Source organism: Coenobita brevimanus, chromosome 53 (genome assembly GCF_032717465.1).
Source record: "Coenobita brevimanus isolate Jiangsu-jjx chromosome 53, ASM3271746v2, whole genome shotgun sequence".
Classification (NCBI taxonomy): domain Eukaryota; kingdom Metazoa; phylum Arthropoda; class Malacostraca; order Decapoda; family Coenobitidae; genus Coenobita; species Coenobita brevimanus.
This window is the reverse complement of record NC_137006.1, coordinates 38,899,053-38,924,993: the sequence shown is the minus strand read 5'-3', so window position 1 is coordinate 38,924,993 and position 25,941 is coordinate 38,899,053. Positions and strand designations below refer to the sequence as shown.

Below are 25,941 nucleotides of genomic sequence, written 5' to 3'. Positions count from 1 at the left end.
AAGGTTTGGGGGGGGCTGGGTTCACGATGGAAGAGTTGAGAGGTAGGATGGGACTGGAGTGTATTGGTGTTGTGATGGGGAGGGGTAGATTGAGATGGTTTGGACATGTGGAGAGGATGGGGGATGATAATTGGGTAAGGAAGGTGAGAAGTGTTAATATTGGGGGTGGGGTTATGAGGGGTAGACCGAGAAAGACATGGGACGAGGTCATTAAGGGTGACCTCAAGGTTAAGGGAGTGAACAGGGAGGTTGCAATGGATCGTGCAGCATGAAGAGCCACCATTAGGTGACCAAGGCCGACGCATGCAAGCATGTTGGAGCCTTTAAAAACGAAACTAAACAAAACGAGTAATATGTACTGAGTGGTAGGTGGGGGCACTCACCATTCACTCACTCGATGTAGTGCTGCTCTCAGTTGTCTACCCTTTCCTCTCCTCCCTCTTTTCCTTCCTTCCTCTTCTGTCTTTCTTTACTTCATGCTTTCCTCATCCTTCTGCCTACAGATGACTTTACACTCCCTCTTTTGTGTTTCTTTCCTTCATTCTTTCCTGTTCCTTCTGCCTATGGGTGACTCTACACTGAGTGACAAGCCAAATGGTATCCTGTTCAACAGGAAACCATTTACTATGCTGGGTGGTAACCATATAACCAAATTATGGCGCCTGGTGGTTTAGTGGGTAATTGCTGCACTCCAATCGAATTTAGCTGGTGAAGGTTTATATCCAAGGGATGGTTGGGGTTATTGCTCACATATGCCACTCAGGGATGGGTGAGGCTGGTCACTCTCATCTTAAATGTCAGGACCAACTTGCCTAGCCCCGAGATCTTACGCTCCTCATGGGGCAACGTAGGATTGGATGATGGATGGATGGATGAATACTGTACTGTACTAGTCAGGAAGAAGTGCTATGACAATGATGCGAAATAAGTGTAAAAGTGTGAAATTACTGGCCAAGTTAGTGTGAAATGGGTAGAGTTAATTTTAGTACTAAAATATGCTGCTTTACTCAATTTCAAACATGTGCTTGACATCCCACTTCAGGTGGGGGAGAATTGGATATAATGGGCTATCTCCTTTATCGAATAAGGTTTCCCCTAATTACATCATTATAGAGAGGGCCAACTGTATATTTTCAGGTGGAATATTATCATGACAGCTGCTGAAAAAAAAAAAAAAAAAAAAAAAAAAAAAAAAAAAATTGGGGGGGGGTCGACTGTACCTGTTAGCTGCTTGGTGCTGCATGCTGACGTGATATGTTCTGACAAATGCGCAGCAACAAAATATTTTTGTGCCTATCTATGAATGAGCACACCCTTTCAGTACCTGGTATGCTGTCATTGAACTGTGGGGCTCACCCAAACTTGTCAAGAAATGGCTTGACAAAGTCATAATTCGTACACATGACATGCATATCTGTAATCAACCAAGATGGTTGCATGCTGTCCAATACGTGTTCTTCTTTGGGAAGAAGGGTTCTCCTCCTTCCCGCAACTTGTTTGTCATGTACTACATAATGCTTCTTGAAAGTCCTATGGGCAAACTTGTCATCCTACAAACACCTTTTAGTGTCAGACCTTCACCCACTACCTCAACAGAGCAGCATGTTCCAGTTTAACATCTGTGTAACTCTTTTTCAGTTCACTGGCCTCAGATGTGCTTGCAGTGACACACAATGCTGTTCTTGGTCCTAAAGTCAGTCACAGATTAATGCACAGAAATGTACGCTACTTAGCACATGCTGTTACAGTGGAATATGTGCACAGAGAATCATATTAAAAATATGGGCACAATTTCCCCATCTGATGGGGCCCAATTACCCCACAAAAGGTTTTTAATCCCCAGCTGACTCACTAATCCCTACTTTAATTTAGTTACTCTGCCAAATATAACTTATCATACAGTAAAAGTACAATTATTTGGCAGCTGATTATTCGGTAGATCCGATACTTCAGTAGTTTTGAGAAATAGTCCCATATATGAAAGTCTTTGTTCGGCTGATATTCCGAATCATCTCGGCAGTCCAGGAAGTGTTATCTGTGACTTGTAAACCTACAGCTACCGCAAACTGACTCAGGATCTCCCCCTACAAGGTATTAAAAAACACAGAAATAATAGTATTTCACAATGGTTGTTGTTCATGAAATGCCATTCATTAATATGAAATCATGTTTCCCTTGTTTTTCAGGACCAGTTGCAAGCGTTTTGACATGGAATCACTAGATATCTAAAGTAATACAAGAACATTTCTTTGCACAAAACATTTGTCAGTTCAGTTTTGAGGTTGTCCAGAATGGGTGTCTTCTTCTCTGCCATGATTTTCTTCATCTTTGCCCAGCAGTTTTCTATCAGGTTTAGATTCGGACTGTTGCCAGGCCAGTCGAGGACTTCAATCCGATTATCCTGAAGCCATTTTGTCACCTTTCTTGACCTATGACATGGAGCTGAATTGTGCATGAAAAAGTTGCACCCACGAATAGCAAAAAAGTTTAACAAATGGTCTTTCAGAACTTGAATGTACCAGCCACCATTCATCATCATGCTCTTATGAAGAAAGTAGAGGCCTCCCATTCTCATTTCACCCAAGAAAGACCCCCATACCATTACTGATTGTGGGCGCTTAACCCCTTAAGTCCTAATCACATCAATTGATGCGATTTGAGTTTTATGCCAAAATGCCTATCGCATCAATTGAATGCGGCCTGTAAAAAATTGCAGAGCGGTTGCTCCACCACGATTATGACGTACATGGCTTCAGGCCAATGAGAACTCGTCCCTGCTGTGGCGTGAGGGGGGATCGGACCAACCTGGGCGGTGGGGGGACACCCCCCTCTCGGCTGCCTCCATGCCACCCTCTACTCCGCTCCCTCATGCCCTCCTTGTCCCCCATCACCCACCCCTCAACACAACTGCATCTCTCCTCCCACAACAACCTGCGTCCCTTCCCACCCTCTCTTGCCCCTCCTCCCTCCCTGCTAGCCTCATCCCTCCCCCCAAACTCCACCCCATCTCTCCCTCCTTGTCCCTCACTACCCTTCCAAGCCCCAACAGGCCCCCGAGTGTCTGGCCTGATGTATGTACCTGTTTCATATTATTTCTACTTCTCAAATTTTTACACCTCACTCTGTTCATTTCTCACTTCGTACCTACCAGTTTCTGTACATACGTAGTTGGAGAATGCTGTACGTTGTACTACATACGACGCATCTTATTATTTATTTATTTTTTTCATATTCCCTATCTGCCCAGATTAGCACCTCTGAGTAGTGTCCATCTGTGTTAGTTTTCGAAAGACTATGAGGCCTTGTAGGGCTACTCCCCACACCTGTTTTATTTCCCCACACGTGCAAACACACCTGTTTTCATGGCTGGTGTGATATATTCCAATGAAATGGAGAGTTTCCACAAGAGAATTTGGTTGTTGCCGAAACTGTAATGATAAGTGTGATGAAGTGTAATGATAATGTGATAATTGTAATGGTGTGATAAATGTGTAAAGTGGAGTTGGGACAGTAAAAAGAGAAATCGAAAACAAATTATTGCTTTTTTTTCTTTCTTATGCATGCATTTATAGCATTATTCAATTTTATTTTGATGTCCTTGATGGTTATAAACATTTCTATGCGTCTGTGTTAGTTTTGGAATGACTATGAGGCCTTGTAGGGCTACTCCCCACACCTGTTTTATCTCCTCACACCTACTTACACACCTGTTTTTATGGCTGGTATGACAAATCCCACTGAAATGGAGGGTTTCCTCAAGAGAATTTGGTTGTTGCCAAAACTTTTCTCCCCAAATACCACCAAGGTCTTGTAGCCCTACTCCCCACACTAGTTATCTCCCCACACCTACATACGCACCTGTTTTCCTGGTAGATATTACAGAACACAATGAAGTGCTTTCTTTTCATGTGAAAAGCTGGTTATTTCCAACCCCTTTACCTACAGTATAGGCCTACTCTCCACAGCCTACTTTATCTCCCCACAGTCTAGTAATCTCCCCACACCTACATACACCTGTTTTCATGGTTGGTGCGACAAAATATTTTGAAATGACCTGTTTCAATAAGAAAAATAGGTAGTTATCAACATTTTCATGTTTTCGATTGTTTTCAAGGGGTAACTATCATAAACTTTTTTTTAACTTTAACGCGCGATTGTGCGGTAACCATTAGGCCTATGGGGGTACGAATTGCATTGTCAGGTGTGTAAATTCTTCCTCTTTAGCCAAAACACAGTCAATTTGCCCTTGGTGAAAGTCGCCAAAACACTCCCGAATTGCGGTTGTGGGAGGTACCCTGCCTGAAACAATTGCAGTCTTAAGAGGTTAACAGTCAGCGCTGTGTAAGCAGGGTCACATTGACTACAGCAGGCATGGCTTTCATCGGAAAACATAACTTTTCTTCACTCATCCGATGTCCATTGAGCATACTTCTTGGCAAACCGAATGCCCTGCTTCTTCATGCGGTTAGTGAGAAGCGGTTTCTTGGCTGCCGTGCAGCTTGGCAAACCCAGCTCCTTCTACAAGTGGTGTTGAATAGTTCAAATTGAGACGTCTTATAACAGCTGGAAATGCATCCTCTTCAATTCTGCTGCTGTCAGTCAAGGAATCTTGATTACTTCCCTCTTCAGAAGCGTATCTGTACCTCTGGAAGTCATCCTCTTCTTTCCACCACCATGCTTGCGCTCTAGTATGACATCAGGTAGCAGGCTGCGCGCTGCAGCAAGAATCATCATGACGGTCAACTTTGCGCATCCAGTACGTTTACAAATCGTGTTGATAGGGACAGTATCCTGCCTCCATGCAATGATAGGGACCCTCTTATCCCTTGAGCAGTACGTTCCAGATATGACAACTCGACTCTAGGAAAATAGCAGGGCAAACAGTAATGCATACGAAAAAGGAGGGAGGTGCAAGCTTGGTGCGAAGGGAACATATACTGTACTCCCACTCTCGCTTCTGGGCAAGCACTGACATGCTGAGTGTTTCACCACCTCCTGCCAACACCAGAGGAGTTGCCAGTTACTTCTTCCCCCAGAAATTTACTTGGTAGAGGTGGAAACACAAAGACAAACAACTCTCCCACAGCAATTCCGTGTGTAGGTCCTAAGTTAATTTGCGGTGGGTGTGCTGTCTCATTACACTTGTATATGCTCACTAATTTCTATATTTTTCAGTACTGCATTGATTACGGTATTGTACTGTACTGGTTACAGTATCATACAGTACAGGAACCTCCCCCCTCCCCAAACTAGCAAAGGTTACATTCCAAGCCCCCTCACTAATTCCTGACGCTTCCCTGAAAATGACAATTTCCAGTAACCACGTAGCCTACGAACCACTGTTACTGTAATGCATTACCAATAAATAAGCGTTTCTTGTTAAATCTTTTTCCCTGTTGTTTTAGCTATCCAGCTGTGACGACTCGTTTGATTCGTCAGCGTAATGGTGAGAGGGACTGTCCAAAGTGTTTAACTAAATCTAACCTTAACCTAGCTTAACTGTACCTAATAATTTAACCACTCCTAACCTAACCTACATCTGGGAAACTGGGATGCAAAATCCATCTTTGTGTACGCAGAGTAAGTTTCTTCATTGCGCCGAAAACAAACAATTGTAGGCACGACTTAATGGCTTAACGTCTCAATGGTTGTGGGTTCAGAAATTTGCGTGCACCCCTAGTTGGCCCCGGAACAATTTTTTAACAGTTTCTAACATCAATGTATTTTTTTTTAAGATGTGAAGAGAATCATCTGGTGCACCAAGCAATGTGTGTTTTTTAGCTTCCTATGATTTGCCATAATTCACAGAAGAATTCTTAAAATTACAGTGCATATTTGCCATATAGGTGAAAACATCTGAGATTAAGTGACTGCCTGACTGCTTGGGATGGTAGTGCTGAGTCATGTAAACATACCAGTGAGCTTCGCTCCCTTCCCACATTCACAGTTTTTTGTAGCTCGCGCTAGCTCAACGTCACTGACACCGGTACTGTACAGCGTTGTTCAACGCTGGGGGTTATTAAGGGGTTAATGGAATACATTACTGTTGCATCAACACTATCTTTCACATATACACACAAATTAAACTTTCAGAAGAAACACCTTACCAATTCAATTCATATTCCTCCAGTTTATTTTCTGTATTTTTCCAACTATTTTTTTGGAAGAAATTGCTAACTAGTGAAATTATTAATTATGAGCTCGGCAATCATGGGGTTCTACACCATACAGTACTCTCTCCAAACACATTAGTAATAATATAAGTGGTGATGACAGTGTTCACCAATACATAAGGTACTGAGTGAGTAGGTAATATTCTGTATCAACTCAGCAGTCCAGAGTGTTATCTGTGACTTGTAGGCCTACTGTGTCATTACACTTGTATATGTTCACTAATTTCTATATTTTTCAGAATCAGGCATAGTACTGTATTGTACGGTATCATAATTATGGTATACTGTATAGTACTCTCTCCACAAACACATTTGTAGTAATGATATAAGTAGTGATGACAGTGTTCACCAATACATATGAGGTACTGAGTGGGTAGGTCTTTCGATAAATCAGCAAATCTGATTACTTGGTATCAGCACGGTCCCGCAGATGCCGAATAATTGGACTTTTACTGTATATGCTGTTTACAGGCAGTAAAAGTTGTCAATAAATATTTAATCAGTCTACTGATCTTCAGTGTTCCCCTATACTTGAGGCCAAATCACCTCGCAAAAGGCCCGATTTCCCCATCTTACGGCAACTATTTAACCAACAAGTTAAGTAATCATTATACATTGCCTTTTTTGTCTGTTGTTGCAGTTAAGTCCATAATATATTATAATTAGTTTAACAATTAAAGTTACATTCTTACCTTTAAAGCCTAAACACTGACTTGCCGCAGTATACAGTACTGATTAAATGAAAAACACATACCGGTATTTTGGAAAACATCTGATATATAACAAGGCCTTACACTAGTGCTAGGCAGGGACACTTTCATATGGTGGCACTGATATAACCAGGCGGTTCAACTAGCTGGTTATACAAAAGTCCCTTTACTATCCCTGAAAAGAGGAAGATGTTCTGCAAGAGAAGGGTAACTTAAGTCTGTCATTCACTGGATTCACATGAAGATGAACCTCAGACCACAACAACAATAAAAGGCTTACTATATTATACAGTATATTAACTACAGTAGTCCCTCATTTATCCGGACACTCAGTATCCAGGCGTGTTCATTATCCGGATGCTGGGCCATGGCTCTATTATATCATTATCCGAATTTACTAGCTATTATCCGGATGTAAAAGTCCCCAAGAACTTTGGTCAGCAAGCTGAAATGTTCGAACATTCAGTATCATGGCTGCTGGGCTCGACCCGTGAGCTGGAAGTAGTCTGTAACCCACTACCTGAGCTAAAATGTCCATCCACCCCTGTACCGAGTGGTCAAAGTCGCGCACTCATCCTATCACCCCCAACGAACCTCCAGCATCCAAGTAATATGACTGTAACCCATAAGCAGTGTCAAAACATCTGCATGCATTCTCCACTGAATGTCTAACATCACGCGGCCACAGCCCCACGGGGGCTAAGTCTTTCCCAACTGCCACCTCCATCAAACACAGACCACAAACCACGATTACATGTTCGGCAACAGCGGGTGTCCGCCTCTTTACAGGTCAAAAATCCCTCGTTCATGGTGAGTTGTGTTTCTGTGTGGCCACTCAGCGTCTAACATACTGCAAGCCACAAGTAAATGTACGGCAAAAGCGCCCTTCCGTCTGTTGACAGAAGAGGGAGAATCCTGCCCACAGCCTCCCTTCTCTCCCCCTTTCGTCCCTCCTCTATACCCTCCCCGCTCCCCCAGTCCCTACCCTCCTCTGTGGTGATGACACCGAATCGTGAGTTTACAAAGTTTTTTTCTGCAGTTTACTTGACTACTATTGGTCGTATCGAAATTCCACAGTAACAGCGAGAAAACTCATGAAATTCTGCACCTAGACATATGCTGAGCTCTTGGAAGGTGTTGGTAAAATTTTGAACTAGGATGGTGGGAAGTTATATGAAGGTGAGTTTTACTCCTGAACACTATGCCTATTACCATTGCATTTCTGGAACTTTATTTATCAGTTTTGTGTGTTTTTATTAGCTTATAATATAGTATAAACACAAGCGAAGACGATGGTATACAATTTATACCAATATAATCAATTTACGGCGGTACATTTGGCCATGGATTGTGGTAGGTGGGGGCGCTCACCATCCACTCACTCGATGTAGTGCTGCTCTCGGGTGTCTGCCCTTTCCTCTCCATTATTCTTTCCTTCCATTCTCTTCTGCCTTTCTTTCCTTCATTCTTTCCATGTCCTTCTGCCTACAGGTGACTTTACACTCCCTCTTCTGTCCTTCTTTCTTTCCTCTTCCTTCAGCCTGTGGGTGACTCTACATTGAGTGACAAGCCAAATGGTTTCCTGTACACCAGGAAACCATTTAGTACGCTGGGTGGTAACCATATAACCAGATTTTGGGGCCTGGTGGTTTTAGTGGGTAATTATTGCGCTCCAGTCGGATTGAGCTGGTGAAGGTTTATATCCAAGGGATGGTTGGTGTTGATTGCTCATGTAATATCACCCAGGGATGAGTGAGGCTGGTCATTCTCATCTTAAATGTCGGGAACAACTGCCTAGCCCCGGGCTCCTATGCTCCTCATGGGGCAATGTAGGATTGGATGATGGATGGATGGATGGATGGAATTTTTTTTGAGCCCCAGGAGCAATCACTCATCATAGACAACAGCTATCAAACCGTAGTCAGTTTTTTTGTGGTTTTTGTTGTTTATGCATTGTTTTCAAGTTTAGCATTAATATGGATAATCTTGTGTGTGTTTTGATGTCAAAAAATGGTAGAGTGACCTGAAAACAGTGCCATAATTAGGAGGGGTACTGTACATAGTTCTGTATAGCTTGGGTGCTTTTTTGTTTTTGTTTTTTGTTTTACTTTTCATGGTTTTCTTGGTGTTTTGCATTACTTTGGATATTCCTATGTGTGTTTTGATGTCTAAATATGGCAGACTGACCTGAAAACAGTGCCCAAATTAGGAGGGGTACTGTACATACAGTGGTGTATATGTAGGGTATTTTTTGGTTTTCAGTATTTTTTTGCATGGTTTTCTTGCTGGTGAAAATTATTCTGCATAACTTTAAGTATGTTTTGATGTCAAAATATAGCAGAATGACTGGAAAACACTGCCAAAATTAGGAGGGGTACCGTACATACAGTAGTGTTTAAATGTTTTTTGGTTTTCTGTGTTTTTTCTGCTTGGCTTTCTTGGTGTTTAGCATTACTTTGGATATTCCTATGTATATTCTGATGTCTAAATATGCCTGAATGACAGGAAAACACTGCCACATTATGCATCGGTACTGTCCAAATAAGTAAGGTATAGGTTGGAGGTGGGTACAAGTAGGGTCTGGGTGTGGTAGGGAAATAACGTTCATTATCTGGATGTTGTCACTACCCGGACATGCCTTTAGCTCTATTATGTCTGGATAAATGAGGGATCACTGTACATAACTCTATTTACCACTGTACCCAAGTATAATGGGGGTAATATGTGAGATATACTGTACCGTTTTCTTTTGTCCAAAGATGTCCACTCTGATGCCAATTTTATTGAGAAGCTTCAATTTTCTCCTGTATGTTTTTTTCAGTCGCTGTAAGCGCTTCTCTTCTGCCGCAGTGCTTCGCTGTCGGTTCAGCTGTGAAAAAATATTGGGAGGTGATTATATTAAAGACTGCTACTGTAGCTGAATACTATAATTACTTTGGTTCTGGTGCAGTATGCACTAAGAGCATGTGTCCAGCTCAGGGAAGATGGATGCCCTCATCCTACATAGTGCCTAGTCACCCTAGGCCAAAGTGTAGCACCCATTGGCCTGCCAAAAGGTAGCAGGTAGATGGTTTCCATCTTCCCAAGTGTTACCGTGGAAGTGACATGAGGCCAAGGCCCATCAGCCAGTCTTGCACAACATTCCCAAACAGGGAACTTAATCACATTTACCATGTAGTTAAAAAAGTCTGTGCTAAAATTCCCACACATACACATCTCCTATATTATATGTTGGTGCAGCCTGGGAGGATATTTGCTTGGAAGCATATGGGCTTGAAAGCTATGGCACATTCTTCTTTACTGATTTTCTTTTGTACAGTTTCTATTTGCCATACAATTTTTCAGTGATCTTGAAGATTCTTTAGGAGTCTCCCAAAAGACAATGACATTCTGGAACTACTGTATCTTGTTCCATCTTCAGGCTGGATTTGATGGTTTTGTCATGGGTGGCTGCTTATCTAAGATTCAGGAGAATCAGGTGGACAGAGCTGATCAGCTAAACTGATCACTCATTGGCTGCTTCGTTGGCTAACGAAGCAGCCAGTGAGTGATCAACTTAGCTGATCCGCTCCGTCCACCTGTCTCCACCTGATTCCTATGTAAGCAACCACCCATGACAGAACCATCAGATCCAGCCTGAAAATGGAACAAGATAGTTCCAAAACATTGCTGCCCTTTGGGGAACTCCTGAAGAAACTTCTATATCATTGATAAATTGTACTGCAAATAGAAACCGTACATAAGAAAATCAATAAAGGAGAATGTGACATAGCTTTCAACCTTATATGCCTCCAAGAAAATCTATACTGTACACAGCTCATCCTCTTGGGCAATACACCTCCACCTTCCCTGCACCTCACCCTGAGGGAAAACCCTGTTCTGACCCTGGTTAAATTGCTGTCTGACAGGAAGGCAGCTGCATGCTTGTGGTCAATGGGTTAGCTCAGCTAGACAAATGTGGGTGGGGAAACAACAACTATGGTTCTGGATGCTAGAGGATACCTTCACTTGGTGGCACTGATGTGAAAATGCAGTGGAGCTGCCCGATCAACAAACATCCTTTTATCCTCTACATATCCCCCAAAAGGAGCAAAGTGGACTGCAACTTCAACCTGTGGTCAAATGGGTTCCTGTCCAGATGGGCCTGAGGCTGCAACTAATACTACTTACTACTGCTACTAGTTCTCATGCTGGAGATGGATGCCTTCATGTGATGACACAGATACAACCATGTGGTTCCACTGCCTCGATATACAAATATTTCTCAACCCCCTGCCTATCCCCTGAATGGATGATGATGGACAGCATAAGGGTAGCTTCAGCCTGCAGCAGACCTTAACTTGGCCAAGGGTTTTCTCCTTTTGCAGCTTATTTCACACAGCTCAGTTGCAGGAAAATACAATGCTATATATGGGGTAAAAATAATCTTGTTGTTTTTAATGCATCAATGACTCAGTTTTTGCACCTATCAACCCAACAAAATCTTCCACAGGTATACCCATTAATGTTTGATAATAATCAGCTTAATCCAGCATCATCCTTGAACATGCTTGGGGTTTCATTTACTCGGGACTTGTCTTGGAAAGATCATATTACATCTCTTGTAAAATCTGCTTCCAAGAGATTGGGTGTGCTGAGCCGACTCCGTTCCTTCTTTACCCCTGCACAATTGTTGACTCTATACAGGGGTTTTATCCACCCCTGTGTAGAGTACAACTCTCATGTGTGGGGAGGCTCCCCACATACAGCTCTTCTCAATAGGGTGGAGTCAAAGGCTTTTCGCCTCATTAACTCTCCTCCTCTTACTGACTCCCTTCAACCTTTGTCTCTTCGCCGCACTGTTGCATCTTTATCTCTTTTCTATCGCTACTTCAATGGTCACTGCTCCTCTGAACTGTCTGCATGCATTCCTCCACCCCTACGATGGGCGCATAGCACCCGTCTAGCAGCAAACTCTCATCCCTTTTCTGTCCAACTCCCTGATGCAAGAGTTAACCGTTACTCCCAGTCCTTCATTTATGCAACAGGTCAACTCTGGAACTGTCTCCCTCTGTCTGTATTTCCTACTTCCTATGATCTCCAGTTCTTCAAACACAGTGTGTCCAGGCATCTGGAAATGATCGGATCTTGAATTTGGCTCTCTCTTATATTTTGTTTTTCTCTTGGAAGGAACAGTTTTGCAGGCTTGTTGCCTTTGGTTCCTTCTTCCTCAAAAAAAAAAAAAAAAAAAAAAAAAAAAAAAAAAAATACTTTCCATTGCAATGCTTCGTGACTAGCACTGCATTTCTCTGTTAATCTCTTGTTACAGCTCAGCATTCATGAGAGGTGGAAAATTCTGGCCAAGTTAAAGCAAAAAGATTACAGTATTCTATTATAACAGCCATCATCATCATCATCCGGACCTTCCTTCCCATCACAGGGCAGGGTGAGAAGTAACAACGTCCAGAGAGCCTAAGTTTGCCCAATCCAATGGGCCATGCTTCCATTCACTCATCATTCAATCCAATGGAATCCTGGCTCTATCTAATACACCAAAACATTCATCACATTCTGTGGCTTCACATAAGCATATCCAACAAAGTCAATTTGGACGCTGTCACGTTAAAATGGGGTGCCAAATCCCTGATCATGCACTACTCCTCAGATCATTCATCCATCCAGTCCGATCTCTTGTCAGTCCCTTAGCCTCATCGACTTCCATACCACTCTTCCTCACACTTACTTCTTTGTTTCTTGGCTTCTCCAGTCTCAATCTTTCATTCTAACTGCTCCTCTCTCTAGCCATCTCATTCCTCTCAGCTTATCCTTGCATATGTTGATCAGCGAGACCTGACACAATCCTCTCACCAACACTGCATTCATAAAACTCCTAAGCTGGGTTGTGGAGTTGGTGATAATATTTCCTGACTCAGACTCTGACTCCAGAAATGTTACAAGTACGACTCCAACTCCGACTTTAGTATAAACTGTATTAATAATACGGCACATAGACATCATCCAGGTAAATGAATAATATTCATGAATTTTGACAGATGTAATTCTTACATCTTTAATTTAAATTCTCTACCTACAATGCTTGCATGCTGACAAATAAAACGTCATACATGGTCATAAAATAAACTGAATAAAGTACTGAAAAGATATGACTGATACCATTTCAGAACCAAAACGCTCAGAGTTGGAGTTGAGGAAACTTTACCGACTCCGACTCCAACCAAAGACTCTTACTCCACAACCCTGTTCCTAAGCATCATTCTCTCTGCAAGCATGTAATCAATCAGGCTCCCTTCAGCACTGTCTCCATTCCCTCTGTACCATAAACATATGTGCAAGTTTATGTTTTAAATCAGTTACAAATGCAAAAGCTCCTTTCCTAACACATGACTTTCGGTCATTCTCTATCAAAATTCTCCTCTGGTACTCCAAAACAACCCATTATCTTCAGGATCAATGTCACCTCTCCCATTGATGTCATCCATCACACTATTACTCCTGAGCATCTACATCAACACTCCATCCAGCTGATCCGTGAACCAATCTATCTCTACCTTACCCAAATAATCTCAAATGCAAATGCAACACCCATCATCATCATGACCTGTTTTCCCCCCTAAGAATGGGGTGAGTGGAATGCCTTTTTGCTGTGGCACTGATATAACCAACGAGCTACACGAATGTTGTTCAACTACCTTTCTATATTTTGAATCCAAGAGAGTGGACTGCATATGACCAATTTCAGCCTGCAGTCCAATGGTCCAAAAATCAGTTGAGCTTGGGGCTGCAACATGAACAAAGGTGGGGAAGTCGGGGTCCATAAAAGAAAGAACGAGAATGCATGAGGAAGAACTTTCAACAGCATGACCAATCAAATGAACCAAACACTCGTTCATTCATCACCCAGTAAAAAAAAAAAAAAAAAAAAAAAAAAAAAAAAACTATGGCTTCCCAACACTGCTAAGGCTTCAGCTTCAGTTAAGACATGAAATCTGTTTCAGTCCTAAGGTTTACAATACAGTATGCAAAAACAAATGCAGCATGACATGAATCTGCAGACATGTGCCTTTATTAAGTGTGCAAACCATAAGAGATGGGGCATAATACAGCTAACATGTCATTAAAATATGCCAAACAAACCTTGTGTATGGCCTTCTTGCGTTGGATGAGAGATGGATATTCATCCTTGGTGATCTTTGATTTGGTGAACAACCTACGTGGCACTTGTCTTTCCTCCAGCAACCGACCTGTGTGCAGCAGAGTGGAAACAGCTTATATGTATGTATGTATATATATATATATATATATATATATATATATATATATAAAGTCAAACTCAAGACCATGGCTCTGACTGTAACATACTGTACTTCAACTGAAGAAAATTAAAACAGAATTTCCCATTATTTTTTAATATGGCATTCATCACTACTAAAGTATTGGAAATACTGACCTGGGAACTATTTAATTAGTGTTCATCTAATATCCATACTTATGATCTCTAATTGTGTAAAACAATGATTTTTCTGTATATAAAAAAGGTAACTTCACAAGGTTCTAACACATAAATTATGGCATACATGTCTATGAAAATTTACATACAAATACTTCATCACATTCTCTGTGAGACAATATTGTTGGAACGGCAACTGTCACATGGTAGGTGATGCGGACCACACTGACACCACCATCAGTGATGCCGCGAATTGTGACGCCATTAAGGGAATGGGCAAACCGTGCTTCCACTCCACGTCATCATCTTACCTGCATGGCCATCTAGGACAGAGGCCTGGACAGAGAGGAAGTAGAGGAGAAGGAGAAGCAAATAAAAGAAGAAGGAATGAGAAGAGGACATGATTGCCATGGACAGGGAAAGGCACAAGCTGCTTAACCCGCCCCATCCCGACGTTTTCTGGGCAGTGGTACGCCCCAGTCCCGACATTTTTGGACCTTTTTTTTTTTGGCTCAAACATCCGCTTTTGGTGAGAAACATCGAAAATTCATAGAGAAATCGCTCACCTGAGGTTTAAAATACTCGATTTAGATACGAGTACTTCCTTACCTGACTGGGTTTTCTAACAGGCTGGCACCAAAGAAAACGAGTTCTATGGGAGGGTATATTTTATCCACTCATAAACAGTACTTATTTTATTTACCTGGTACGAATTTATATGTAGTACAAGAGTATATTGGTTTTCAAAAAGTAATATAGGCATTATAAGCATTGTTTCACTCACTAACTCATCACCATTCCTGACCTTTTTTTTCCCACATTACCTGATCATCATTTCTGACTGTTTCTTCCTCTAATGTTTGTCCTCCACATTGTCATCGATTGGGGAATCACTCTGGCCCTGAATTTCATACCGTGACATGACATGGCTTTACTGGCCAGGTCACTGATAACAGGTGAATTGCTGAGAAAAGGGCATGCAGGGGGGGGGAGGAGGTCATGCTGGGTAAGGCATTGTCCTTGCCTGGCATCTTGTAGAGGACGGTGTCCCGTGTATACGAGCCAAAAATCACTCGCGAAAATTGAAAATTGTGCAAATTAGGGACCTTGCAATGTTGCCGTGTTAATTTACATCTCCGGGATATGAGTGCACATCATGTGAGGACGTAAATTCAAGTCTCCGGGACGGGGCGGGTTAAAGAAGCATTCCAAAACCCTCCGACATAAGCATCGTGTAGAGATTAGAACAAGAGCACATGACGCATGGGAAGCTGCAAACAGGGCTGGAGGATGGTGGCTGGGGATGAACAGAACTGTAGAGGAAGTAGTAGTTTCTCTCTGTCTATAGCCAGACACCATAAGCCCGTAAGGGGTAGTCGTTTGTCTCTAAGTTAGTTGTTTTATGGGGAGGCACACTAACCCTCCGCCAAGCCACTTGCTGACACGTAGGGAACATGTAAAGTACAGTAGGGCACCAGGTTTTGCACCTAACAGGGAACGTGGAAAGTGCCGCCAAAGTTTATTTCGCCAAAGAAATAAGCTAATAGGGACTGGGCCCGTACGAAATCTCATCCCCTAGTGTACTTCCTAGTTCAAATACATCCTGAGGTTACCTGAAAAGTTTCCATTAACACATTAAATCACAAAGAAACTAACAATAAAACATAAAGACATCGCAAAATACAGTACAGTACATTTAAATACAATATGTATTGACAATATTACTTACCATACACTGTAACACACACTCCCTCAAAACATAACACTCACTATAACGACTAGGGTGAAAAGCTTAATGGACTCTGTGCTAAAGGGGTATCCGAGGCTTTGGGCAGAGCTACTGGGCCCCACCACTGTCTCCAACACCATCTTCATCACCACCACTCCTTTCTTGTTGCACCCTTTAACGCAGCAAATTCACTTTGTTATGCCTCTCCCTTGAAGGTTGCCTCCCATGCTCCTCCAAAAAGCCTCAGGTTTCTTTCATTTCCGCCACAATTTTATTTCTTAACTCGTCATCATAGTTGTATTTTTCACCCCTTTGCAGTGGTCAGGCTTGACCTTTCCTTTACTGCCTGCTGTTCCAGGTTCATGCCTGCTTACACCATTTCCACTATCATCCAATTCACCTCTGGCTCCATTTGAAGCACAAGATGACATTTCCATCAATTACTAATCAAGGACGGGAGAGTGTAACAGCCGACCTGAGGACACAAAGAACACGTGTGGGAAGCAGGCAGAAAATGACTGTTGGCACTGGCATCGCAGTGGAGAGAATCCAAAACTTGTGGTGCTAGAGGGCGTGAAAATGCGTTTTTTGTTGTGAATGTTCAGTCACAGGAATATCTGATGGCTGCTGCAAAAGTGCATTTTGCCAATCTGGATGTCATGAAACCTGGTGCCCTACACTATAATAATAGGTGAAAACATGAGAAAACAGGAAGAAGGAGATAGAATAATGATGCGTAGAAATGTAAGAAGGTAAGCGAGAGTAATCTGCATGTGTCTGTGGATGACCATGGATCCTTTGTGGGATGTGGGATGAGAAAAAGTAGGCACGAGGGAGAGAGTATTAAGTTAAGTGTCAGTGATTCATGAGAGGGAGCTGTCATGAGGGAGTATAAGAATTCATTAATGTACAGTACAGTACTTAATACTGATGACTCAAGCATGAAGCATGAAAGTGCTCCATGAAGGATGATCAAAAGGATGACAGAGTAGAAGAACCTTGTAACTTGTGCAGGGCAAACGAACAAGAGCCGTGTCCAAGCAACGCAGCCATTCTGCTAAGGGAGGCAGACATTCACGATCATGGGCTACGCGGTAATGGCGTGGAAGTCACTGAAATCATGAGACTTGTGAAAGTGTAAGGCAAGGTAAACACACACATGCCCTAAGTGTAAAGCAAAGTGCCGATGAACTTCTGCTCAGAATCTAGCAATTTGCTGTGTGCGTCCCTGCTCGAAGGGGTAATGTAAACATCGGACTTACCTCAGGGATACTCCTTATAGTAAGTTAACATAAAATACTAAACGAGTGAGTTAAGTTAAATAACTGAGTTGCATTTATGGCATTTGTACTTAAGTATGATCAACAAGTGTTTAACAAATGGATGAGTTGTATTTAGTATGTTTTGCTTGTGACTGAGTTAAATCTCCATGAATCAGGTGACTTGTTAACCCCTCCGCACACGATGATGCATTTGTCGTCATATGGGTGTGGCTGCGACTATACTCATTGATGGTTTTGTCATCATTAACCCTTTAACCGTGGGCTTGATTCGCTTTTTCTTGCGGCACCCGTGGGCATATTCGCGCTCCGACAGACTCTCCAAAAATATTTGCCAAAAATCAGTTATTAGTCCAAGAACATTAAAATCACATATGCTCATGGCCCATACCTTCAGCTTTCTCCTGGGGTGTTTGTTGAGCCTTCGTCGAGTACCATAGGACTTGTGGAGACCTCTGAAGTTGGGTAACGAAGTCTCCACTTTACACTTCCCGACAACCCGTAATATGATTACCACAGCCTGATATTATCACTAGAAACACTATTCAATGATTCTCAAATAGTTTGGAATCCATATTAAAAAAAAAAAAAAAAAAAAACACTGAAAGCAATGAAAATTACGAGGGCGTATGACCTTACTTGAGCTAGTTTGCCGCTGGTGTTGTCATTTATTATTCATAAAAACACTCACAGTTTATATTTCTATTGCTATACAGTATAACACTTATATATATCTACAGTCTTTATCCATAAGTTTCCTTCAGTAATAGTAGTTTATTGTCACTGTAGGGATTCAATTTCTTTCACTAAAATACGTAGCATTAACTTTCTCGTCCTGTATACTAGCATTGAGAGTGAATGTCACTTTCACCTTCACTCTCATAACTCATAGTATTCATACATGCTATAGTGAAACTTTCACTTTCATTACTCCTAGTATATATACTCGTATTCTTATAATACTACTCATTTACATTTTTATTTACATTCTCTATTTTATTTACATTTACATTTCTATTTTATTTACACTGTGTTATGCACTGTCACTTGAAGTAACTTATAAAACTATTTTCCACTGTTCACTTATATTTACATTCATTGCTTTACTTGCTGTTTACACATTATTTACAATTCCACTTGCACTGTTTTACTCAACAGAAAGATCGTAGTCACTCCCTTTCAACTGTCAGTCCTTTACCTCTTTCCCCACGAGGTTTAATAGGGGGCAAAGGTCACAGGGCCCTTTGCATGGGGGTAAAAAGTGGCTGAAGTTAGCAGGAGCAAACAGACGTACTTTCACCTTGGAAGATGACAGTGAACTGATAGGGGTGGGCCGGGGTGGCCTACCTAGGGAAATGCATTACTGCCGTCAGCCTCTTGACAGCTGCTAATATATAGCAGTGAAATGACTGGCAGGAAATCTAGACAATACATTATAAATTTAGTAGTTCCAGGTGAATGTAAATATCACTTAGGCTTCTCCCTTCCCTCCTTATATATATTTTTAGTACGAGAATAGATTATACGGCATATTTCAAGGGGAAATAAACAGCGAAAATTACCGAACGAGTGCACGTGAGGTGTTGTCAGGTGATAATTAGCCAATTCCAGGTGTATGGCACTCTCACTTACCTTATTTCTTTTTGGTATATATTATTTGGTATAAGAATAGGGCATAGAGCTTATTTCAATGGATGAAATCAGTGGAAAATTCAAGGGAAGATTTACTTAGTGTAGCACGGCCGGGCAGGCGAGAGGAGAGGGTAACGGAGGGAAGGTAGGGAGGGGAGTCAAGAACGGGGAGAAATGGCTAAATTGTCAACAATGGATGGGAGTACAGATGAGATTAGGAGTGCTGACTAGTGTTGGACATTGGCAGTACTGATAGATGATACAAGCTACCACTTGAAAGCCCCAGGGAATTCAAAATAACACAGAATCGCAAAAGTGACGCCCCGCTGTATGATCCCTTGCTCCCAAGCGTCACGAAAGTGATGCCCCGCGGTTAAGGGGTTAAAGCATAGAAACTTTCATCAGAGAAAAAGCTTTCGGCCAATCGGCGTCATTTTTGGAGGTGTCATAGTTTCCCTGCTCCTCATCAAAAGTAATGAGTTGGCAACTGTGGGTCCCAATACCAGCAAGAAAGCGGACAGGTTATTCAGTACCAAATGGGCTGTGAGTGGGGAAGGTACTCTGCGGTTCTATCCCTTTAAATTTCCACTCCTACCCCCGTCCAGCCATGCAACATATTTCACTACACCAGTAATGCTTGTGTGTAGTGTTTGGGCACTGTTGTGATTAGATTTGGTGTTTGCAATAGGAAATTTGGTGTTTGTGAAGCATTCCTGGTCGTTATTAGCTGTTGGACCAAAGAAAGATTGTGTTACTGTTTCTAATCAACTACACTGCCTCTACTCTGCACCATATGTGAGTATTCAACTATAAAAAATAGTGACAGTGAATCATGTGAATATAGTGTGCATATCTAGCATACAAAGAATTGGTGAAATACGTGCAGTAGCTTAGAGGAAGGCAGGAAACTGCCCTCAGTCACAACATGGCATGGGTACACCGTAGTTTTTTGCATTTTCCTTGAAAACTATGAGGCCTAGGATCACCGTTGTTGGCTCAAATGAAAGCCAATGAAATTCTGCATAGGATGGTAAAATAAAAACATAACAGTGGCGAGAAAAGTTTTTCGCTAGAGCTCCCCAAATAAAAATTCTGTTGTCTCGCAGAAATGGGTTTTACTTTTTCGCTTATTACTCGAACACCATAACTCATATCAAACTGGGACCTCCAGCACTCAAAAGCTAAAAAAATTCTCTTTCGAATGATGGTATAACATGTAGAGAGTGATTAGTAAACATTCAACTTACGATGTTGGGAAGTGAAATCTATGATCCCGAATGTTTAATCCGAGGGCCCTAAACATATGTATAGTGTTTTTTTTTCTTGCTTATCGTGTAGAACAAACGTCAACAAATAGGAATGTGTGGGTTTTGTGGCAAAATAAATAGGTTTGGGTGGTGAAAATAAGCCGAGAATACACATTTTTGGCGAGCACGGCGGCCGGGAGGGGAGGGGAGAAAAGCCAGCGCATCACAGCACAAAAAACTTATTAACTTATCTGCACGGGAAGGGATTAATATTTATGTTGTTAAAGCAACATAACTGTTGTGTGTAACTTGTTAACTTGTGCACAAATTTGCTGATGTGTAAATATCTTGTACATATTTGTTAATATAAAACAAAGTTACCTTATCTTTGTGTTTTGGAACCTCAGTGTGTGGATCAGTTATTCTTTGTAGTCCACAAGGGAACTGGGACATAAATGGATGCACAATATCTTGTTGTTGTAACTTTAATGTTATAGATTCTCTCTGGACTTACTTCCACACTCCCCACTGCTGTTTTCATGCAACCAACCACTATTAACAGCAAACAGTCATCATGTTTAGTAAGACTGTGTGCGAAGTATACAATTACTGTAGTTACTGAAGGAGTGTAGGCTACAACAATATGCTAAAAAGAAAAGAAAAAAAAAAAAATCAATTGGAGAAACTATTTTTTACAGTAAACATATTACCTTTTTGGTACAGTACATGGGGGTCGGCAGTTTACAGGCTGCTGCTGATGTTGAGTAACTATGGTCTGTCTGGTCGAGCAGACCCATCAAACATAATCAAGCAACCACCACTGCAGGGCTGTTCCATGCAATGAACTGATATTCCCTACTGGTGGACACTGCTTTGACACAGTAAGGTGTGGTTCCCAGCAGGGTTGGCATTGATGAAATCCAATTGATTTGATCATATGATTAAATCATTATTTTGCTAAAATAAAATAAAATAAAAAAAAATTATCCAAAAGTTAGCAAAAATAAAGTCTGAAGATTTATAAAGTTGTGTACAACTCCGTGTTGATATTCATTTATTCAGATACTTAAGCATTAAGTTAGCAGATTTTGGAGAATGGTGCAATTAGAAATTGCTACATTGTATGACAGAAAAAATATTTTTACATTTGTGTAACTAAGTCCTAAAATTATTTGTACATCTGAAATAATGAGCCATAAATCAAAAACCAAAGCCATAAGACTAGGTAGGCTATGCTTGGTCACTTAAGGCCATGTCATAATAATATCAGGTTAAGATTTTTCTCTGTGGTAATATAATCAGCTTTGGAATATGCTGTCTTGATTACCACTGGCAACTCGGCCTTAACCAGTACTGTACAGACAGGACTTGAACAGAGTATCTGGATTCTGGCCAGTGGCCTTCAGCCTGACCAGTTAACAGTATTCAATATACTAAAAAAAAGGTAAAAAAACCACTAACCCTGGTTTCCAGCTGGAGGACGCTTTTGCGCCTCTCCACCTAGTTAATAGGGGCACTAATAAGTCCCATTGCTGGGTTACCTTCCAGCAATGTCTATCTATCTATCCATCTACTGCCAGACACCATAATCCCATAAGGGGTGGCCATTTGACTTTGAGTTACTTGTTTTACGGGGAGGGGCATTAACCCTCCAACAACCCACTTGTTGACACATAGGGAGCACGTATGGTTTGGTTATATGGTTACCACCCAGCATTGTAAATGGTTTCTTGGCTTGCAGGAAACCATTTGGCTTGTCACTCAATGTAAAGCCAACTATAAAGGAAAGAAAAGCAATAGGAAGTGACAGGAAAGATGGAAGAAATGTGAAGAGAGGAGGGCAGGGACAAAGAAAGAATGATAAAGGCTAAGGAAGAAGTAGGCAACACTACATCAGGTGAGTGGATGATGGTCGCCACCACCTACCACACTCAAGCAATGTGCGGTAAACTTTTCCTGGATTACAGGAAACCATTAGGTTTGTCAATTAGTGTAGAGCTACTCAATGTAAAGCCAACTATAAAGGAAACAAAAGCAATAGGAAGTGACAGGAAAGATGGAAGAAATGTGAAGAGAGGAGGGCAGGGACAAAGAAAGAATGATAAAGGCTAAGGAAGAAGTAGGCAACACTACATCAGGTGAGTGGATGATGGTCGCCACCACCTACCACACTCAAGCAATGTGCGGTAAACTTTTCCTGGATTACAGGAAACCATTAGGTTTGTCAATTAGTGTAGAGCTACCTAAAGTAGAAAGAAGAGTACTAAAAAGTAACTGGAAGGCTAGGAGATTTAGGAAAGGAGTAGGAGAGACAAAAAAGAATAATAAAGGTGATGGAAGAAGTAGGCAGCACTACATAACGTGAATGGATGATGGTTGCCTAAACCTCTCCATACAGTGGTGACGAGGGATGTCTTCATATATTGGCCCCAATATAAATAGATGACTTCACTGTCCATTTATATTAACCCATTTGCTTTCTAGCTTTCTCCCTATTCCCAAAATGGAGAGTGGTGGACTGCAAAGGGACAAGTTCACTTTGCACTCCATCAAGCTGACATTCAGATGAGCCTGGAGCTATAACAACAACTATACGATGCTTTGTTTTCACAACGTATTCTAACTGTAGTGCGTGTGGATAGTGAACTGAGTGGATTTTTCTATTTGAAGGTTAAACTGAAACTGGGATGTGTCATGTCTCCATGCTTGTTCAATCTGTACATGGATGGGGTTATAAAAGAGATACAAGGTAGGGCAGTGGATGTTGGAGCGGCCCTAGTGAGAGAGGGCAGTGTTTGGAAACTCCCTGTACTGTTGTTTGCAGATGATACTGTGTCATTAAGTGAAGACGAAGGGGAGCTGCAAGGCTTGGTGGATGAGTTTGGGAGAGTACGTAAGAAATGGAATCTAAAGGTGAATGTAAGGTAAAGTTATGGTCTTTGAGAGAGGTGAAGTCAGTGAATGTACAGTGAGGTTGGATGGTGAGGAAATGGAAAATGTGAGTGCATTTAAGTACCTGGGTAGTGTGATGAGTAAGGATGGAAGTTTAGAGGATTAAGTGCTTGAATGGGTACAACAAGGAAGAAAGGTTGTTGGTTCCTTGAATGCAGTGATAAGAAACAGGGAAGCGAACATGGAAGTGAAAAAGTTACTACATGACAGTATTAAGATACCAACTCTAACGTATTGCAGTGAAGCTAGGACCTTGCTGGAGGGACAGAAGTCAAGAGTTAGAGCTGTGGAAATGAGTTATTTGAGAGGAGCATGTGGAGTCACATGGAGAGACAGACTGACAATGAGGAAGTGAACGATCGTTGTGGTGTGGATGTGGATGTCGTAGGAAGCAATAGGAGAAAACACACTGACGTGGTTTGGCATGTGGAGAGGATAGAGAGTGTGAGACTAACGAGAAGAGTGTATTAGTGCAATGGAGGGGGGGAGAGGGAGGGGGAGTTCAAGGATGAGATGGAGGGATGGGGTGGAGAGTTCCGGGTATATGAGAGAGGGAGGTGTGAGCTGGAAGCAGGGCAGTGAAATGGCAGAGGGCAGGGTGACATAGAGGCGATATGTTTGTGGCCACCCCTTACGGGATTAAGGCGTTTGGTAATAGACAGATAGATAGTATTTTAACTACTCTACATGATTCTTGTCATCATAGAAAAGGTTTCCCACACTGAAAGGATTAATAAAATCTGTTTCTAACACTTCTTGTCTGAAAAGTTCATCCTAGCCTAACTAAGACTGTCTGTGGTACCGTGGTTAGAATTTAAGTTATCCGAGAGACAGGGTTAACAGCTGACTCACTGCTCGACACAGTGCTTTTTGGAGCAGCACACACACAACCTGACCAGAAAAGTAATTATAAATATTCATCTATCTATAGCCAGATGCCTTAATCTTTGAAGGGGTAGTCACAGATAAAGAGCCTCCATATCACCCTATCTTTAGGTCACCCTTCCTCCAGCTCAAAAACACCTTCCATTTGCCTTTCAATCACATCCTTCTTATCACTGAACTCCACCCTCCCCTATCCCCCTTCCACTTAACTCACATACATTCTCCCTGTTAGTCTCATGGCCTCCATTCTCTCCATATTGCCATATCATATTAAGGTGCTTCTCCTGATACTTGTATCATATTGTTTATAAAGGCACCAACATGCTTGCATGCGTCGGCCTTGGTCACCTAATGGTGGCTCTCCACACTGCTTGATCTCTGGCAACCTCCCTATTCAGTCCCTTAGCTCCCTCTCCCTCTCTCTCTCTCTGCCTCTCATAACCCTATCCCTGAAGTTCACACTTCTCACCTTCCACACCCAATTGCTATTCTAAATTCTCTCAGCATGCCCAAAACATCAAAATCTACCTCTCCTCATCACAACACCAATGCATTCAAGTCCTACCCTTTCTGTCAACTTGTCAACTGCAATCCTAGCCCCCCAGAGCTCGGATTCAAGGATGCACTAAGCATCCATCTAATCACTGACATTTCTGTACATTTGAGCCTATGAATATCCTCTTCCTTTACTGCCTGTCTCACTACCATAAAGCTTTACACTCCTAACACATGCCACATACAAAGATCCCTTATCACAGAGGAAGAGAAAGTTCATAATATTCAATAATGATGTAAATGTATGGCCTCAAGTATTACTGAATTTTAGTTTACAAGCTTTTTGGTCACTGACCAACTCCTGGGGCCAAGTACAGTACAATCCCGGTTAACCGGGAGGCTTGGGGGATTAACCTTCCCGGTTACAGATTTTTCCCGAATTTCTGATATGCAAATCAAGTCTATACAAAGGCTATAATTCTTACAGCAGTAAATACAATTCAGGTACTCAACACTCACATCAAGGGCCACACTAAGAGATTCCACCTGAGAAATTGCCTCGTAACACACACCATGGTCATAACGCACGTGCATGCAATACCTAGCAAAATGCACAGCTCTTCTGTTAATTACCGAATTATTTGGTGTATGTACTGAAGTCATAGAAATGGAAAAATAAAGAAAACCTTGAACATTTATTGGTGAACTGAAAATCTTGAACATTTATTAGTGAACCGATGTTATGTTAAGACTGCACTGTAGAATTATCACGACACTTGTTTCCCCACGTGAGCTTTGTTTACGGTCCCGGCCCCAACTGATTGCCACCTTTCCACCCCTCACCTACCAGTCAGCTGTTTTGCACCATTCTGTTAACTACCGAAGTATTCGTTGTATGTTCTGTACTCATGAAAATGGAAAAATAAAGAAATAAAATCTTGAACATTTATTGGTGAACTGATGTTAAGACTGCACTGTAGAATTATCACAACACCTGTGCCCCCACATGAGCATTGTTTATAGTCCCAGCTCCGACTGTTCTTCCTAACTTGACCGCCACCATTCCACCCCTCACCAGCCAATCAGGAGTTTTGCACAAAATAAAATAAATGATGTACAAAGTGCAAGCATATTATTTTTTTTTTCTTCCAACAAAGTAACCATTCATTCTTATTAACATTTTGTTTTTCAACTCTATCTATCTATCTATTGCCAGACACCACGATCCCATAAGGGGTGGCCATTTGACTTTGAGTTATTTGTTTTACGGGGAGGGGCACTAACCCTCCACCAACCCACTTGCTGACACGTAGGGAGCAAGTATGGTTTGGTTATATGGTTACCACCCAGTGGTGTAAATGGTTTTTTGGCTTACAGGAAACCATTTGGCT

General features: G+C 41.8%; 1 protein-coding gene across 1 annotated transcript in view; it reads right to left on the bottom strand.

The window, feature by feature from the left end:
• The window catches only part of LOC145400662 (uncharacterized), a 105,971-nt gene that overhangs the window by 40,973 nt on the left and 39,057 nt on the right, over positions 1-25,941 (bottom strand). Inside the window, exons 5-6 of the mRNA XM_080273096.1 lie at positions 14,018-14,124; positions 9,624-9,752 (exon numbers count right to left, since the gene is read on the bottom strand). Of these exons, the coding sequence (XP_080129222.1) occupies positions 9,624-9,752; positions 14,018-14,124 (236 nt within the window). The remainder of the gene's footprint in view (positions 1-9,623; positions 9,753-14,017; positions 14,125-25,941) is intronic.